At 34.0% G+C, this 17,806-nt stretch overlaps 1 protein-coding gene across 1 annotated transcript in view; it reads left to right on the top strand.

Annotated features, from left to right (window-relative positions):
* The first annotated feature begins 2,613 nt into the window (after nt 1-2,613).
* LBR (lamin B receptor) overlaps nt 2,614-17,806 on the top strand; it is a 28,425-nt gene continuing 13,232 nt past the window's right edge. Inside the window, exons 1-6 of the mRNA XM_044676886.1 lie at nt 2,614-2,778; nt 4,604-4,792; nt 7,136-7,219; nt 7,471-7,663; nt 13,421-13,617; nt 16,421-16,475. Coding sequence (XP_044532821.1) covers nt 2,614-2,778; nt 4,604-4,792; nt 7,136-7,219; nt 7,471-7,663; nt 13,421-13,617; nt 16,421-16,475 — 883 coding nt within the window. The remainder of the gene's footprint in view (nt 2,779-4,603; nt 4,793-7,135; nt 7,220-7,470; nt 7,664-13,420; nt 13,618-16,420; nt 16,476-17,806) is intronic.

Genomic DNA, 17,806 nt, shown 5'->3' with positions numbered 1-17,806 from the left:
TGCATGGACTCAACAGACAAGGTAGAGGGAAGAGGAAGTTTTGTAGGGGGCTTGAGAGAAAGGAGAACATTTGGAACATCAAATGGATTAGGGAGGAGTGGAATGATTGCCTTGCTGTGGTGAGGGCCCATTTGAGATTAGAAAACAAATTTGTCATTGACTCAGCATGATTTTTTTGATTTTTTTCCAGCTCTGTTAAGCTGTTTGACTAAAAGTGAAGGAGGCAGATGGTGGTAGTAATATAGGGTTGGGGTTTAGCAAGGTAAGGGTTTTGAGTGTAGAAAATAGTAGATAGTTGAACAGTTTTAAGAAGGAGTCAAGATAAAGAAGGTGACTATAGCCAGCATAGGACTGATGGCCAGGGTAAACAAAGAAAACTTTTGGGGTCAGGATTAGGGGTTATAAGGCAAAGTAAAAAGGAGATTGATATATGATCAGATAAAATATTTCACAGTTTGTGAACATGGACATGGAATATTTATGGGCAATGGAAAGATCAAGAATCATCTGTGTTGCTTATGGCAGAGTGGACAAGTAGGTTGTGGAAATTGAGTAGATTGAGGAACTACTAAATTAGGGTATCCAAAAGGTCATCAGTAGGTAACAGAGTCAAATCTATGAATATACAAAGTATTTAAGTTTATAGGCCAGAAGATTGGCAGGTGAATTTTGAGCCCAGTGTTTGAAGGAGATAAAGAAGTTTTTGTTATGATGTAGACTGGAAGCAGAAGATCTAGCAGAGAAAAGTACTTGATAAGCAGAGACCACATGGATTATAATAAGCACAGATGGAGTTATTGTTATGATTTGGATCCTGTCTCATTTAATAGAACTACAAATAAGGACTGAAAATCTTATTTCAACCCTAATAAAATTGGCATGTATTTATAGATTTGGAGTGACATTTCCCCCCTAGTGGTAGATTTTGTAACGTGTAAGTGGAAAGTATTCATCAACACATGTCCTTGTGTGACTTAGTTAGTTGTAGCTATAATAATAAATTTTAGTGTTTCCTAGACCCGACATACTGCTAAACTAACTTGGCCCTTGATTTTTCTTTATCATTGCTACCTTTTTTATATCTCACATTTATTTCTGAGAGTGTTTATCCCTTTTACTCAATAGGCCTTCATTTGGAAGAGATTAAGAAAAACAAAAAATAAAGAGTTCAGTAAAAGCAACTCACACTTGGTCTGCCTCCGACAGCATATGCAATATTAATATTCTAAGACATTTGTCCTCTCCGTTTCCCTTATCCCCAGCTTTGCAATTAAGGGAGGGAAGTTTATCTTTAATGCAGCTTTTGTGACCTTTTGAACCTTGATTTTCTTATATGTAAAATGAAGTAGCTGAAAGAGAGGTGATTTCTAAGGTCTGCCTTATTTAGTTCTAATATTTTAGAATAGGGTGAATTAATAACATATATAACATTTCAGAATGTTACATATTATCTGCCAGTTAGTTAACAAGAACTATTTTTATTGCATTGGTACTCTGTATCTCTTTTTTTATTCTTTTAGAAATTATAAAAAAAAATTGAGTTCCAAATTCTCTCTGTCCTTCTATTGTCCTCCCCCATCCATTGAGAAGTCAAACAATATATCCCTAATTAAAAAAATATTTAATTAATTTAGAATATTTTTCCATGGCTACATGATTCATATTCTTTCCCTCTCCCTCCCATAGCCAATGAGCAATTCAACTAGGTTTTACATGTATCATTGATCAAGATCTATTTCTATATTATTATTATTATTATATGCAGTAGAGTGAGTCTGCATTCCCAATCATATCTCCATTGAACTATGTGATCAGGGACATATTTTTCTTCTGTTTCTGCTCCCACAGTTCTTTCTCTGGATGTAGACAGCGTTCTTTCTCATAAGTCCCTCAGAATTGTCCTGTATCATTGCATTGATGCCAGTAGAGAAGTCTATTATGTTTGATTGTGACATAGTTCAAACAATATATCAGTTATAAAAATGAAATAATGTAAAATGTATTTTTATATTAGCCATGTTGAAAAAATACCAAGAAAAGTAAAGAAAGTGAAAAAAATTTAGTTTACACTTAGAGTTAATCAGTTTTCTCTATGGAGGTGGATAGCATTTTTCATAGTGGGTCCTTCAGAGTTACCTTGGATCATCATCTTGACCAGAGTAGCCAAGTCTTTCATGGTTGATCATTGTTACAATATTGCTATTATTATGTGTGATAATCTGTCATTAAGCACTTATTAAGGGCCTACTATATGCCAGGCACTTTGCTAAGCCCTGAGGATACAAAGAAAAGCAAAAATAAACCTAACCCTGTCCCTGCCTTCAAGGAGTTCACATTCTAGTGGGGGTATGAGGGGGGATATATTTGAAACAACTAGGTACATGCCAGGTATATACAGAGTAGGTGAAGGGGGTCTGAAAGGAAAGAATTAGCAGCTAGGAGAAGGCAGATTTTAGTTGAGTCTTGAAGGAAACCAGGGAAACATAAAAGGGGGAGGCAAAGGAGAGAGCATTTTGGGCATGGAGGGCATCTGGTAATAACAGGAGAGGGAGATATTTCACTTTTGCATGTATTTATTATTGTTCAAAATTTTTTTCAGATTACCTTTGGAAAATGCCCAGCAGAAAATTTGCTGATGGTGATATAGTAAGAGGACGTTGGCCTGGAAGTTCACTTTATTATGAAGTAGAAGTTCTTAGCCAAGATAGCAAATCCCATCTTTACACTGTGAAATACAAAGATGGAACTGAACTTGAATTGAAAGAGAGTGATATAAAGGTAAGTGCTGTGTATTTGTACCCAGGTATATTTAAGAAATAATGATAAATATTATTGGGTATCTTATTTAGCTTATTAGGAAAATGCTCTATTATAACTTCTGACCATTTTCCACACTAGTTTGAGACTCTTAAGATAAAGGTGAGGAAGTTTGGAGTCAGTGATCCACAGAAACCTGTCAGTCTCTGATTACACAAATTAAAACTATAAATTTTTTTGGGCAAGGAATGTAAAGTATTCCTTTTTTATTATTGCTTTGTAACAAGGAGTATAAAATATTATTCAGTAAAATATAATTATGCACTTCCAGTTGATAAAAGAATCAAAGATGCCTACGGAAGAAGAGTTGCATGGATAAGAAGTATGCCTAGTGGGATAATGTCATCCTCTATTGGCTTTTTAAGATACTGTAATCAAGACTTAACAGAGCTTTATTGTGTTTTCATAACTGGTTATAAAAGATGACACCAATCTCATACTCCTACTTCCCAAGTAAAAATTAAGTCAAGTATTAAAATTATGTTCCAGGCCCTGAGCTAAATGTTGGGGATACATAGAAAAGTGAGAATGTCCCCAAGATGGTTCCTACCCTCCTCCCTTCAAATCCCTCCAGGTGCTTTACAGCACAGTTAATATGGGAGATAATGTGCTAACAACTATGTGCAAGCTAGATACATGCAACATAAATTGGAGATAAATTTAGAGAGGAAGCATTAAAACAAAAGAGTACTGGAAAAGGCTTCTTGAAGATGGTGGGACTTTGATTCATAGATGAAATTAAGACAGGGAAACCTTGAGGCAGAAATGAGGCAATCCAATCAGAGAAAGTGTCATGTTCAAGGAATAGCAAGGAGGCCAGTGTCACTGGCTAACAGATTATGTGGGGGTGATTAAGACATAAGAGGACAGAAAGATAGGAAGGGGCCAGGTTATAAGGGGCTTTAAAAGTCAGAGAATTTTAAATTTGATGTCAGAGGTAATTGGGAGCCATTGCCCCAGAAGTTCTCAGTCTCTCTCTCTCAATAACTGAATTTTTAAAACTAGAGAACCAGAACTAGAACAGGTTGTAGTTATCCTTTGCTTTAATAAAAATTTATAGCCTGAGAAACTTGTCTTCTGAGATTCTTCTTGTTTAAATTAGTCTAATTTCTCTTTCCATCTTATATGGAAACTAATGTTTCTCAGTTGCCCCTCCTCATTAGGATGAAGGCCAATTGTTCTAGCTGTGTTTTTGATGTGTTAGGTCTGAAAATGCATTTTATAGTTAAGATTTGTCTTTTAAAAGTAAGTTATGAAACATCAATTAAGCATTGAAGCATTTTCCATTTGCTTTCAAGCTTTACTATGTGTTCTGTGTATATCAGTTGTGAACAAAACAGTTTTCATTAGGCTGTTTGAGTTGGCCAAATTCTTATGGGTATTAGTGTCTTTTATCAAATACTCTAAATCTCTATTGATCTTAATTATAATTTGAATATAGTTTTACCAAAAAAAGTTCACCTTTGGGTTAATTAAATTATGTGGGCTGAAAAAAAAAAGCAGTCATCTTGAAGTGGGAAGTGGGAGTGTCATTCAAAGAGTGGATTGAACTTAGTTATTAGTGTGTGCCTATATTTGGCCCTGCGGAAAGGGGATTTTGATTGATATACTTTTTTCCTAAGTCTTAAACATCTTCATGCTAAGTTTAATTTAAATTTTTTAAATATTTAATAGTAATAATTACTTGTTGAGGATACGTTTGTGAGTGAACCTATTTGTACATTGTACATTTGTATAACAACATTGGATTTCTCTTTTCCTTACTTTCTTCCCCAATTTCTTTTAGCCTTTAACATCATTCAGGCAAAGGAAAAGTGGCTCTTCTTCCAGTTCTCCTTCCAGACGCCGTGGGAGTCGATCTCGTTCTCGATCTCGTTCCCCTGGCCGTCCGCCCAAAAGCATACGTCGTTCTGCTTCCCAGCATGCAGATATTAAAGACAAGAAAGAAATTTTGGAAATCAACTTGTCTCCATTGGTATAGAGACTTTTCTTGTGAAGACTTTAAGATCAATCTCGATAATACTTATACATATAAATATTCACATAGTAAATTTTAGCCATGCAAGTCTCTATCAAAACTTTTAACATATTATGGTATTTTCCTTTCTGAAGATATTATGTATGTATTTATTCATATTATTTTTTGTTTTTGATATGGACTTATAATTTCATTAGTGTAGAGAATAGTAGATGAAGTAATCTCCTTCGACTTGGCATTTTTAGAGATTTTCTCAAACTGCTGAGAGGTTGACTTGTCCCAAACTTATACAACTAGTACATCATTTGTCATATTTGGATCTGAACCTAGGTTTTCCTGATTCTGAAGCTAGAGTACTACCATTACATTGGGCTGTGTTTAAATAATACTAATCTTATTTATAGTTGCACAAAATTGTGTTTTTCTTACCAGAAAGTGATAAATTGCAAAGATTTAAAATATGATGGTAGAGAATAAGATTTCTTTGCTTTATTTTAAAAAGAATGGTTTTACATTGCAAGTTACATATAGGTATTTTTAGTATTACAGTTTTGTCATAATTTAAAAAACAGATTATATTATTCCAGAACAAATGGAAACAAAGCTGACTCATTGGAATGAATTTCTACTGACTATAAGCTTGTTTTAATTCATATACAAATTTGTGAGAGCCATGATGGCTATGAAATAGGAGTGCAAGAGACTTGGGTGAAACCATAGGCAAATCATTTCTGGCTTTTTTCCCCCTCATCTGTAAAATGAGATCAAAATAGGTGCTCTCTAAAGTCTCTTTTAACTCTAAAATTCTATAATCTAGCTTCTGTGATATGAGTATTTATGTTAAATGGAACAAATTTCAACCTCATTCTAAACCATCAACCTCAGTAATTAAAAGTGATGTTATCTGAGGTACTATTTTCAATTAAATATGTTAATAAAAACATTGAATATGAAGGTAATCAACTAAATATGCTTAATGTAACTATTTGTATTTAAATTGCTTTCTCTATGTAAATATTTTAGCAACTTTAGTCATATCAATCTGTCAGAATTCTTTGTATAATGATTATTTCCCAAGTGTGTGCATAACAAAATATCACCATGCCCAGCAATACTTTTTGCATAATGCATAGTTGAATGTAGAGTTAGCATTAATTTTTGTAAAGGAACATTTCTGTTAATAGCTTTTTTCCCGTACTCTGAGAGAAAAAAAGAGTCTATTCAAGAAGAATCTGTTTCCTCCTCCCACCACTCCCTGTTCTAAACCTAATCTCTGTTTTGTGTTTTGGCACTGAATGACTTAACAATTTTTGGAAGTTAGAAGTTTTGAAGAACTTCTGGTTGCCTTTGAAAGAACCATCTGAAGCTCATTAATCATGGTCTGAATGTTACTATTCTAGTCATTCTTTTGGGCTTTCTATTCTACTATAGTTTAATGATGGTCATGGCTTTGGTCTTCTGGTCAAAGTTTCCGTGAACTTAGTTTCACTATATGTGGGCAACTGTTGTAGGACTAATTAATGGTTGATTACTGTCTTACTATTAGATAGTGAGTGCAGGTTGTAAATGAGACTAGTAGAGAAGTATGGCTTACATTCATAGCCTAAAAAGTAGATTAAAATAGGATAGACCTATAACTTGACCTGGAGCTTGACGTATTTATGTTGTACTCCATCAACATTCTAAGGGACATATTGGTCCTTTTCTACTACGTATCAGTATTCTATGATTTGACATTATCTTACTGCTTCATTTGTGTTTTTTCATTGGAATCTTTGTTAATGTATAGGGTCATATCCATTACTCAGTCCAGTACTAGAAAAATGTTTTTGTTTTTGGAGGAGAGATGGAAAGAGGAAAGCAGAACATAGAATAATACTGCTTTGCAAAGAAATGGAATCCAATTAACAAATTTCACTCAAACATTTAAAACATGAAATTTCTTTAAGTTCTACATTTTAAGTTGGCAATTTTTATTGCTTGAAATTGGCATTGTTTCTCTCAATAGCAGAAATTCTTAACCATCATTTCTGTCTTCATCAAAGTTTATTATTGTCAATTGTAAATTTCTGTGGTACAGCTATTTCCTCCTTTTCCTCTTTTCCACATCAATTGGTTAGTTTTTATGGTTATCATAAAACTACTGTTAAAGAAAATGTGAATGTTACATGTATTGTTAGGTCACATATATTGTTAGCTTGTGATTATTGCTTAAAAATTATTATAACATTTTCTAAGTTCTTAAGAGTTAACTTATATAATTTTAAGATATATATATGTATATATATAAAATGATATAACATATCATTTAAGATAACTTATTTCATTTTTTAAAATTAGAAGCAAAGTGGAAACAGCATTAGCAGATACAATGGTGAACCTGACCGGATAGAAAGGAATGACATCTCTCATAGAAACATTCAAGTATGGAAATTAATGGTTGTTGCTTTTTTTCGATAAGTCCCTTTTTTGATACAGTAGCTTTTTGAGAAAAACTACACACCCTAATGTTTTCCCACAAATCGTTGTCTAACTTCTTAAATTGCAAGACTAATGTCCCATACTAAATGTTTATTAATAATTATCATTAAGAGATATTGAAATTTTAACTTGGGGAGAGATATGTCTAACACTAGTGTTAAATCTAATGATGATTAATATCTTTTATAAATTAGGACAAATCTTATTTGTCACAAGAAAGCAGCTATCTGGTCACACAGTATAGCCTTCGCCCAAGAAAAGAAGAGATCAAATTTGAAGAAATTATTTCTAGAGAAGAGAGAAATGTTGTAAAAGAACCAAAATCAATAAGAACTTTTGACATGACATCTACAGAACCAGAGGAATTAGAGTTTGGAGGAGGGATTGGTATGTATATAAGAAATTACTTATTTAATTATTGAAGAAATCACAACCTTAACCCTGAAAAGGACTATGAGGTCATTTTAGTTAAGTCTTAAGGGAGAACCAGAATTCTAGCCTTTATGATTTGAAGAAGTTGAGTATTTTTTAAACTAGTGTTTCCACATCCAAAGGATTCCATTATGGGTTACCATTCTGGATAGTTGTTACTCGAAATACAAGTATTAATATTTAAAATTATGTAATCTTATATCTTTGGACTGGGTTATAGGAGAATCCAGCTTTGGAGACAAAAAAGTAGTGATGTCATGGGGTTCCCTCCAGTATCTGTCCCTGATAGATGACTTGGAAAGAATAAATAAAATATCTCAAAAGTTTGGAGCTGGCTCTATAATTACCATTATATATAGAGAAACAAGTTAAACAGGAAGTTTTCAGCTTATTGCAGTAATTCTTTAGTGAACAATTTACTGTCTACTTCCTTTAACTGAAGCATGCATAACTTGGGTCATGCAAACTATTAAATACTTTCATTGTATAATTTGGTGTATTTGAGGAAAATTTACAATCTGTTTTTTAATCTAGTTGAAATACATTAGAATTCAATTTATTCTTTGCAGCTTTTCAGCCCATTAGCTCTGCAGGAAGAACATTCTAAAACACTTGATTTTTATCTCCTACTTTTTGCTCAGATATCCTATTGCTCATTACTGTAATGACTATATGCTTTCTGAACTGTAAAGAATTGACCAAATTATCAGAACTGTCTTTCTGACTCTAGAAATGAGAAGTCTCTGTTAGCAGAATTAGCAGCCATTTGTACCTAACTCAGACTGCTTCACTATAATAGAGGTAGAAGGTAATGTGAGTATTTGGGGATGAATCAGAAAAGGAAAACAAATATAAAAGAGAGCTACTTGAATCCTCATTGTGGGATACATTTGTCATTTAAACAGTAGACAAGGACATAGTTTGTTACATGATGAATTTCTGGGTGGATATTGTGTAAAGCATTGTATAAAATTAATACATTGTTGAATAAACTTTTAAAAGTTGTGGGATCGTCCCAATTCATCCTATACATTGCTGTTGGATTATTTTTTTTCCATAGTTGTGATTTTCACTTCTGTCCTCAGAAACTTTGAGTTGTTTTCTGTACCTCCTAGATAAAGTCAAAGTCAAGTTCTTCCATCCTCTGGCTCCAGCCTAACTTCCAATTTAGCAAGTACTATTCTTGTTATGTCTTCCACTAACCCTTACATGTCTTGTGTTCCTCTAGCTAAACACTGTTCATTAATCCTCTAAAAGACCTTTTTTATATTCAGGCTTTTTTCTCATCCATTCTTTCTGTCAGAAATGGCTGCCCAACTTTTTCTTTCACTTGTATATTGAAATTCTCCCCATCCTTCAAGTTCTACCTCCTGTAGTACCTCTCTGAAACCAGTTGCTGCACTTCCAGAGAGTGATCTGAACTCCTTCAGCTTCTTTCTGGTAACTCTTATTTTTAGGTCTTATGAAAAATGGCCTTCTCTTATAGTTTAGAAGATACTGTTTAGAAAGTATTTCACTGTTGTTTTCAAGGGCTTGAAGAGAGATGGTTGGGGGTAGCTAGGTGACTCAGTGGATAGAAATCCAAACCTGGAGACAGGAGGTCCTGGATTCAAATGTGAACTCAGCACTTTCTAGCCATGTGACCATGAGCAAGTCATGACCCCCATGCATTCCTAGGCTATCCTGCACTTCTGTAGAACCAATACATATTGGTTCTAAGACAGAAGGTAAGGGATTAAGAAAAAAAGAGATAGTTGTTGCTTTGGAAAATGTTCAATTTGGAGTCAGAGAACCTGGTTATGAATATAGATTCTTCCACTTTCTATCTGTGTGACTCCAGAGCCCTTTCTCTGACTCCTTATTCCTAAAATAAGGAATTTACATTATGTGGAACCTAAGGTCTCTTTCCAGGTCCAAATCCATAATCTTTTAACTTTGTTATTCATCTTTGTATTCCTCATTGAGGCTAGCAGAGTGCCTCAACCCTAGTGAATGCTCAATAAATTTGTGGAATGAATCAATCCTAAATTTCCTAGTATTTATTGTAATGGTATAAGTTTCAACTAAAAGTATGCCTGGTTCACAGTAGCAGTGTAAAATAGTATAAAATGAGGCCATTGGCATTACATAACAATTGATTGGCAAAAATGATAATAATATTAAATTCTGATATACCACATTTTTGTCATTGAAAGAGCAAATATTTGAGTATCTTCTGTGTGCTTACTCACTAAGAATATGAAAAATATGAGTTAGTCCAAGCCTTAAGTGGTTAACTATTTAGTTGTGAAGACAGTAATTAATACTTACTGTATTTTTTTTTTAATACAAAAAGTAACATATATAAGTGCAGTTATCCAGTCCAGTTTATTTTCAGGGGAGGAAATGGAAGCCCAGAAATGTTACATAATTTGCCCAGTGACTCACAGGTATTAAATCACAGTTAGAATTTGAACTTATATTCTCTGACCCAGTATAGTGTTTGCTAAATTGTATTAAAATAATTTATCAATTAAAAAACTTTTTTTCTCAATATTTTTAGAGATAATCTGTACTATGATGCTGTACCACTACTTTGTACTGTACTTATATTTGCAAATTACTGAACTTATATGTTTAAAATATTTTACTTTCCCAATTACATGGCTGAGCTTTTAGAAATCTGACCCATGCATTAGTATTGTGGTTGTTGTATTAAGAGGAGGTAGTTTGTGAAGTGCCTTGGATCTGGAATTAAAAGATCTTGTCCTGATACTTTAATTTGTTTTCAATTATTTCAGTTGTGTTCAACTCTTCTTGACTTCTTTTTGGGTTTTCCTGGCAAAGTTGTTTGCCATTTCCTTTTCCAACTCATTTTATACATCTGGAAACTGATACAAATAGGGCCTTGCCTAAGGTCACACAGATAGTAAGTGTCTGAGGCTGGATTTGAATTTATGAAGATGAATCTTCCTGACTCCAGGCACTCACTGTGCCACCTAGCTGCCCACTAGTTGTAGTTAAATCATAAATTATCTGTGCCTTAGTTTCATCAAATGCTAAATGGGAAGAAGAGTGCTTGTTCTATCCACCTCTATAAACCTTTAAATACCATAAAAATGCAATCTTATAAGAAGTATGATTCAGTAACTAAAAGCTAGGATAGCCATAAAATTAGGATGTATATTTTGTTACTTTCATAGTATAAGATTTTTTTCATTTGTTTTTCATGTAAAACACTTTCATATTGGTCATTGTTGTAAGAGCAAATTCATACATAACCCAAACTCCCAAATAGAAACAAAAATGTACTGATATGAAAGAAGACTTCAGCAGTGGCTTGTCCCAAATCATTGCATTGCTGAGGGTAGCCAAATTTTCAGAGATAATCATTGTCCAATATTGCTGTTATTGTGTATAGTGTTCTCCCAATTGCTCTTATTTCACTCTGTATCAGTTCCTGTAGATCTTTCCAGCTTTTTCTGAAATTATCTTATTTATCATTTATTTTATAGCATGATAATAATCCATTACCAACATGTACCTCAATTTGTTCAGCCATTCCCCAATTGATGGATATCTTTCCTCAATTTCCAATTTCTTGTCACCACAAAAATAGTAGCTGTAAATATTTCTTGTACAAGTAGGTCCTTTCCCCTTTTTTATCTTTGGGATACAGACCAAGTAGTGGCATTACTGGATGAAAGTGTATGCACAGTTTTATAGCCCTTTGAGTATAGTTCCAAATTACTTTCCCAAATGGTTGGATCAGTTCACAACTCCACCAACAATGCATTAGTGTCTTGATTTTGCCACATTCCCTCCAACATTTACTACTTTCCTTTACTGCCATATTGACCAATCTGATAGGGATGAGGTGGACTATCATAGTGTTGTTTTAATTTGCATTTTTTTAATCAAGAGTGATTTATAACATTTTTTCATATGATTATTGATGGCTTTGGTTTCTTCACCTGAAAATTGCTTGTTCATATCCTTTGACCATGTGTCAATTGGGGATATAAGATTTCTTGGTGATCACATTATATCATTTGGGTTGTCTATTTGTGATGTCTCATTTATGATAACTATTTATGATCCTTCTTTCTCTGTTGTAAATGCAAATAAAAGAAAGGCAGGGCCTATCTAAATGGAATGAGGAGGAAAGTATTTCCCTGAGGGGAAAATGATTTAAGAAAATATTACAGTGGCTGGGAACTGCCAATTTTTGGCTAGAAGGAAGGGTTCTTATTTGGGGAGAGTAGGATAAAAGATTGGAGAAGATAGATAGGGCCCAGATTGGAGGGAGTGGTTAAATTAATGAGGTTTGGATTTTGACTGCAGGCATTGGGGTTAGTAAGTTTTTGAGCAAGAAAACTAATGTGTGCAAATCATTGTCTAGTGATAAATCTGGTATTGTTGTGAAGGATATATTAGGAGTGGGAAAGAAACTACTTGAGTTAAGTAGACAAACTGGCTTTATTGGAATATGCAAGGTTGAGATTTTGGAGGAAGAGGTGGTAGATGGTATCTATGATTTTAAAATCAGAGGGGGATAATATCTTTAGAAGGTTGTTGTGAGGATAAAATGAGAGAAAAGAAACTGTATATTATATTTTTAAGTATAGGTAGAAATGATGGCATTTTGTGAGTTGATAATGAGTTTGTTGATTAAATAATAAGGAATTCTCTAAAATTTAATTATTTTGACTTTGGGCTTAAAATCTTGTTCTTTAATAAAATTATTCAGGACTTGCCCTGCCTGTCTGTTTCTTACTGATCTTGTTTTCTTCTATGAATTAAAAAAAAATGCTTTTAATAGCTTTTTTTCTTTTTTCATTTTGGTAATTGTATTGCTAGACTCCCGCTTCCCTATCTTTATCTCTCCTTCCTACTCTGTTCTACAGAAAGAAAGAAAAACAAAATTCAAAACACATCCGTATCATTATGACATCTCTAAAATCATGATTAGTTATTACAGTAATTATTTGTTATTATCAGATGTTTTCTCTCCTTCCCCACTTCCCACTCCCAGTTTGAGAAAGCCAGGGAAAAGCAAAACTGTTTCAAATATTTATAGACAAAATGAATTCTTTATTTTTTATTTTTTTTTTAAACCCTTAACTTCAGTATATTGTCTCATAGGTGGAAGAGTGGTAAGGGTGGGCAATGGGGGTCAAGTGACTTTCCCAGGGTCACACAGCTGGGAAGTGGCTGAGGCCGGATTTGAACCTAGGACCTCCTGTCTCTAGGCCTGACTCTCAATCCACTGAGCTACCCAGCTGCCCCAAAATGAATTCTTTAATTGATCGTCCCCATGTGTGTATCTATTTGCATGTTTTTTTTTCCCTAGTCTGCTTTCTGAAACCATCTTTATAGTAAAGTGTTCTGGATTTCTGATTTTTTATTGTGTTGATCAATATTCCTAAGACTCTCAAAATTGTTTGTCTAAACAATATTGTTATTTATAAACTGTTTTCCTCCAGTTTTTGTCATTTTCTCTCTATATTAGTTCATAGAAGTCTTCGTCTTTTTTTCCTTGAAACCGTCCTCTTCCTGTCATTTCTTAAAGCACAGAAGTGTTAACAAGCCATTATTTGTCTAGCCAGTCCCAGTTGATAGGTACCCCCTTACTTTCTAGTTCTTTGCCACCACAAAAAGAACTGCTATAAATAATTTTGTACGTATGGGTCTTTAATCACAATTAATTCTTGAATACTAATTGTTTTACAGGAGCTTTTTCCATTATGATTGGTCTGCCGGTTATGCTTTTTATGTTATTGTTGATGTGTAAACAGAAGGATCCCAGTTTTGTGAATCTTCCTCCTCCATTGCCCTCTTTGGCTAGTTTATGGGAAACCAGAGTGTTTGGAGTCTGTCTGCTTTGGTTTTTTCTTCAAGCCCTCTTCCACCTACTGCCAATTGGAAAGGTAAGTTTTTATTTGTTATATGCATGATAGTATGAGACTTTTTCATTTTTGCCCATGTAAATATAAATTCAATGATTCTGGAGTCAAAAATCTATATATTTAATTTTTGTATTCTCCATAGAGCCCATGTACATTGCTTTGCACATAGTAGGTACTCAAAAAACCCAGCCCTTCAACGCTTCATGTTTTGAAGTCTCTTCTTTGCATTGTGTTATATAATACTTAAGACTTAAGCTATTCTACTTAAGTTTCTTACTTTTAATAAGAATTTAAGCTGAATAATAAGGAAGTTGGATACAAAATAAAATTCCTTTCACTTGTATTACCTCATGTTTCAGATTAAGATTGTACTAAAAATGGAGATAGTTGGGGGCAGCTGGGTAGCTCAGTGAATGGAGAGCCAGGTTTAGAGATGGGAGGTTCTAGGTTCAGATCTGGCCTTAGACACTTACTAGCTGTGTGACCCTGGGCAAGTCCCTTAACCCCCATTGCCTAGCCCTTACCACTCTTCTGCCTTAGAATCAATGCATAGTATTGATTCTAAGACGGAAGGTAAGGGTTAAAAAAAATGGAGTTAGTTTAAGGAACTTGAATAAACTTTGGACTTCATATTTTATGTCAGAAACTTTCAATTTCTACTTCCTCTTCTGATAATTGTTGAGATTGTTGAGCATTTCATAGTATTTTGAATTAAATGTATATGCAATGTGAGAATGCTTACTAAAACAAGTGATATAAAGGTCTTATTCTTGGGCTTTACAAGTTTGCTAGCTGCCTATAAACTTAGAAGATTAGAGTTAATTTTATTATAGAAGGAAGTATCATTGAGGATAATAAGATTCACTTAGAACTCTCAATTTATTTTGAAATTCAGTATACATTAGAACATAGGTTTGTCTTGGAATTTGTTTCATGGACTTTAGTTTCTGAAAGTAACAACAAAAATGTATGATATTGATTCTTAATATTTTGATAGTGAGGTTATAGTATATAGTAAAATGTTACTAATTCAGTTTAAATGAGGGGAAATGCTATTTGGGATTACAGTATATTTATTAAGAAAAAAATTTTTTTTACTGTTATGTATGGCAGCACAGACTAAAGACCAGGAAAGAGTTTTTAGAATTGATTTAATGAGTAGGTAAATTTTATTTGACAATACCACAGGGACAATGCTAAGCTGGGGATTCTTAAGTAGTTAAAATATCTTTGCATTCCTTTGTTCCTTTTTTTTTTTTTTAAACTCTTACCTTCTGTCTTAGAATCAATACTGTGTATTGGTTCTAAGGGAGAAGAGTGGTAAGGGTAGACAATGGGGGTTAAGGGACTTGCCTAGGATCACACAGCTAGGAAGTGTCTGAGGCCAGATTTGAACTCAGGACCTCCTCTCTCTGGGCCTGGCTCTCAATTCACTGAGCCACCCAGCTGTGTCCCTCCTGGCATGCCCTGCCCCCTTCAGTTCCTTTTTATAGTCAGTCATCTGGTCAGTGCTTTAGCATTTATTAAACACCTACTATGTGTGAAGCTGGCTCTAAGTCCTGGGGAGACAAAGCGGCAGAAGATAGTCCCTGTTTTCAGGGAGCTCACAGTCTAATAGGAGAGAAAGAATGCAAATAACTATAGATTGAGAAAGCACATTAGGCCTAGTAGGTCAAAATATGAGTTCTGAAATAGTGGAGTTTGATTAAGAAACTGAATAGCTATTCTCAGGAGTAACATTTGACTTTAATTGGGAAAATATTTCATTTGTTCAATTCAAGTAGTATTTATTGAATGCCTACTGTATGTATAATTAAGTATTGTAGGCTGTGGTATACAAAGAAAGTAGCTGGTTCTTACTGTTGAGAAGATAATACATCTGTGCTTTTGACTTCCTAAACAAATAGGGCCATATAAGTATAATAAGTACCACAATAAGAGTTCCATACAATGACTTAGACTGTATTTAGAAGAGAAAAAGAAGTATGAGCTGGAGTGGTATAAAAGCCTTTGGAAGGTCCAGACCTGGAAGGGGGTCCTAGAGGTCATCTTGTGTAGCCCTCATAATTTTAGAGGTGAGGAAAACAAGGCCCATTTAGGTCAAGTGACTCACCTAGGGTAAATAGTAAGTTGTGGAGCAAGATTTTAATTTGGGTCCCATGCTGCCGCCCTCCCTCCCCCCCATGCTCTTTTCATTGTACTATGAGTAATCTGGAAAGGCTTAATGGGTGAGATGAAGTATTTGGATTTTGGTTGAAAAGAATGGGTCTTCTGTGTACTTGAATTTCAATTAGAGGAGTTTTTTTTTTTTTTTTTTTTTTTTTTTTATTGACTGAGAGTTTGAGAGCCATTGAAGATTTTTGAGTATGGAAGTAACATGGTGAAGGTGGTGCTAATTTGGGAAAATTAATCTGGTAATAGTGTGTAGAGTAGTTTAGGAGAAGAAGAGACTGGAGGCAGAAATCATTTAGGGAGGCTCTTACAGTAGTCTGTTTGTAACAAAGGCTAGGACCACTAAGGTGGTCAGGTATTTGGGAAAGAAAATAGGAGATGATTGGGAAAGGCATTTTGGAGTAAGAATCAATAGGACTAGTTGGATATAGTGGTGAAGAAAAGGAATGAGATAAAAAAAAACAAACTTATTTAAAAAAAGCTTTTGTGGGATGGGGATGATAGAGAGTAGTGTTAGAAATAAAGACAAAAGGAAAGTGAAGGATTTGTAAAAATGGGTTTGAGGCAGGTTTGATGAGGACTATTATGATTACCTTGAATTTTAGGTGATTGTTGTGCATGCTTTTAATAATTTTTTTTTCTTTCTCCTAAGGTAGTAGAAGGAACACCTCTTTATAGTGGAAGAAGACTGAAGTATAGATTAAATGGTAATTTTTGTTGAATTAATACAGTTGTAATTTAGAGTCCTCTACTCTTTAGGTGGGTTAGTTTAGCACATGAAACACTTTTAATAAAATAAGTATGTAGTTTTAGAGTAAACTATTTACTCAAGTTATACCTTAAATGAAATACTTCTAGAATTGTATTGTTGTTTAGATGTGGTATTATTTATTTTTGTCCTACAATAATTAACAAATTATATCCTTGTTGCCTACAAAGGTTATTAGGTTTTTCCCACTTTCTTTGGATGCTTGATTTTGTTAGTGTAGGCAGTTCTTCCATGGATGCAGACTTTCCATGTCTTAGAAATGGGCTTTATGACTTTCTTTGGCCAAACAATTAATTGCTTAATGGCCATCTTTTGGTGATCAATCTTTCCACATTTAGTTAGGTTGTTCTGAAGGATGTGGTCAGATTTATCCTTGGAGCTTTGCTGACTCCTGGACCTGCCATAATGCTTGTCTTCTGTCTTTGTCTATAAGAGCCCAGGACAACTCAGTCCATAAGTAGTAATAGAAGTGGGACTTTATGCCTACATACTAGTTGTCATAATATCCCAATGATAAATCATCTTTCCCTCTAGTTATTGATACCACTATATTCTCTTGTGCTTTCCCCCCTGACTTTAGTAATTTGTGTGTGTGAATTGATTGTCCCCTCTCTCCTCCAACACCTGGAAAAGCCCTTTGAGGGAAGTAGTTCAGCCTTAGATGTTTATAGCATGTGCCACTGGTATATAATGAACATACTTGAATTATAGGATAATAGCTTTGCAGCTGAAAGGTACCATAGAAGTCAACTAATTCAGTTTCATTATAGAGAAGGAAATTCTTAACTTGCCCAAGGTCACTCGGGTAACAAGTAGGGCCAGGATTTGAACCTAGGTCTTTTGCATGTCTAACACCCTTAGTGGATTCTTAAGTATTAGGTTCACTTCAACAAAACATGTGATTATACCATGTAAATGGATGAGAAAGTTGTCTTGTTAATTGGTTTGGGTCTTCTGTGTGTAGAAATTTCCTTATGCCAAGTGAGTACTAAGTACCACTATAGTTTTGGTTAATATACATTGAGAGTATTTTAGTTTGTTTATAAATATACCTTTTATGTAAATGTATGTGTGTATACACACACACACATACATGTGTGTGTATTTATATTTATTCTCATCATTTTTCCTAGAGTCTAGACTATATGTACTTTTCCCTCTGCTTGATAATTGCATTATATAAATGTAATTCATGATATTTTATCAGTTTCTATTTATAAATTTATAATCACTCATTCAACTAAGCTCTGTTAAACATCTGCTATGTAC

The sequence above is a fragment of the Gracilinanus agilis genome, chromosome 4 (assembly GCF_016433145.1).
Source record: "Gracilinanus agilis isolate LMUSP501 chromosome 4, AgileGrace, whole genome shotgun sequence".
Taxonomy (NCBI): domain Eukaryota; kingdom Metazoa; phylum Chordata; class Mammalia; order Didelphimorphia; family Didelphidae; genus Gracilinanus; species Gracilinanus agilis.
This window is presented reverse-complemented; position numbering and strand designations above follow the sequence as displayed.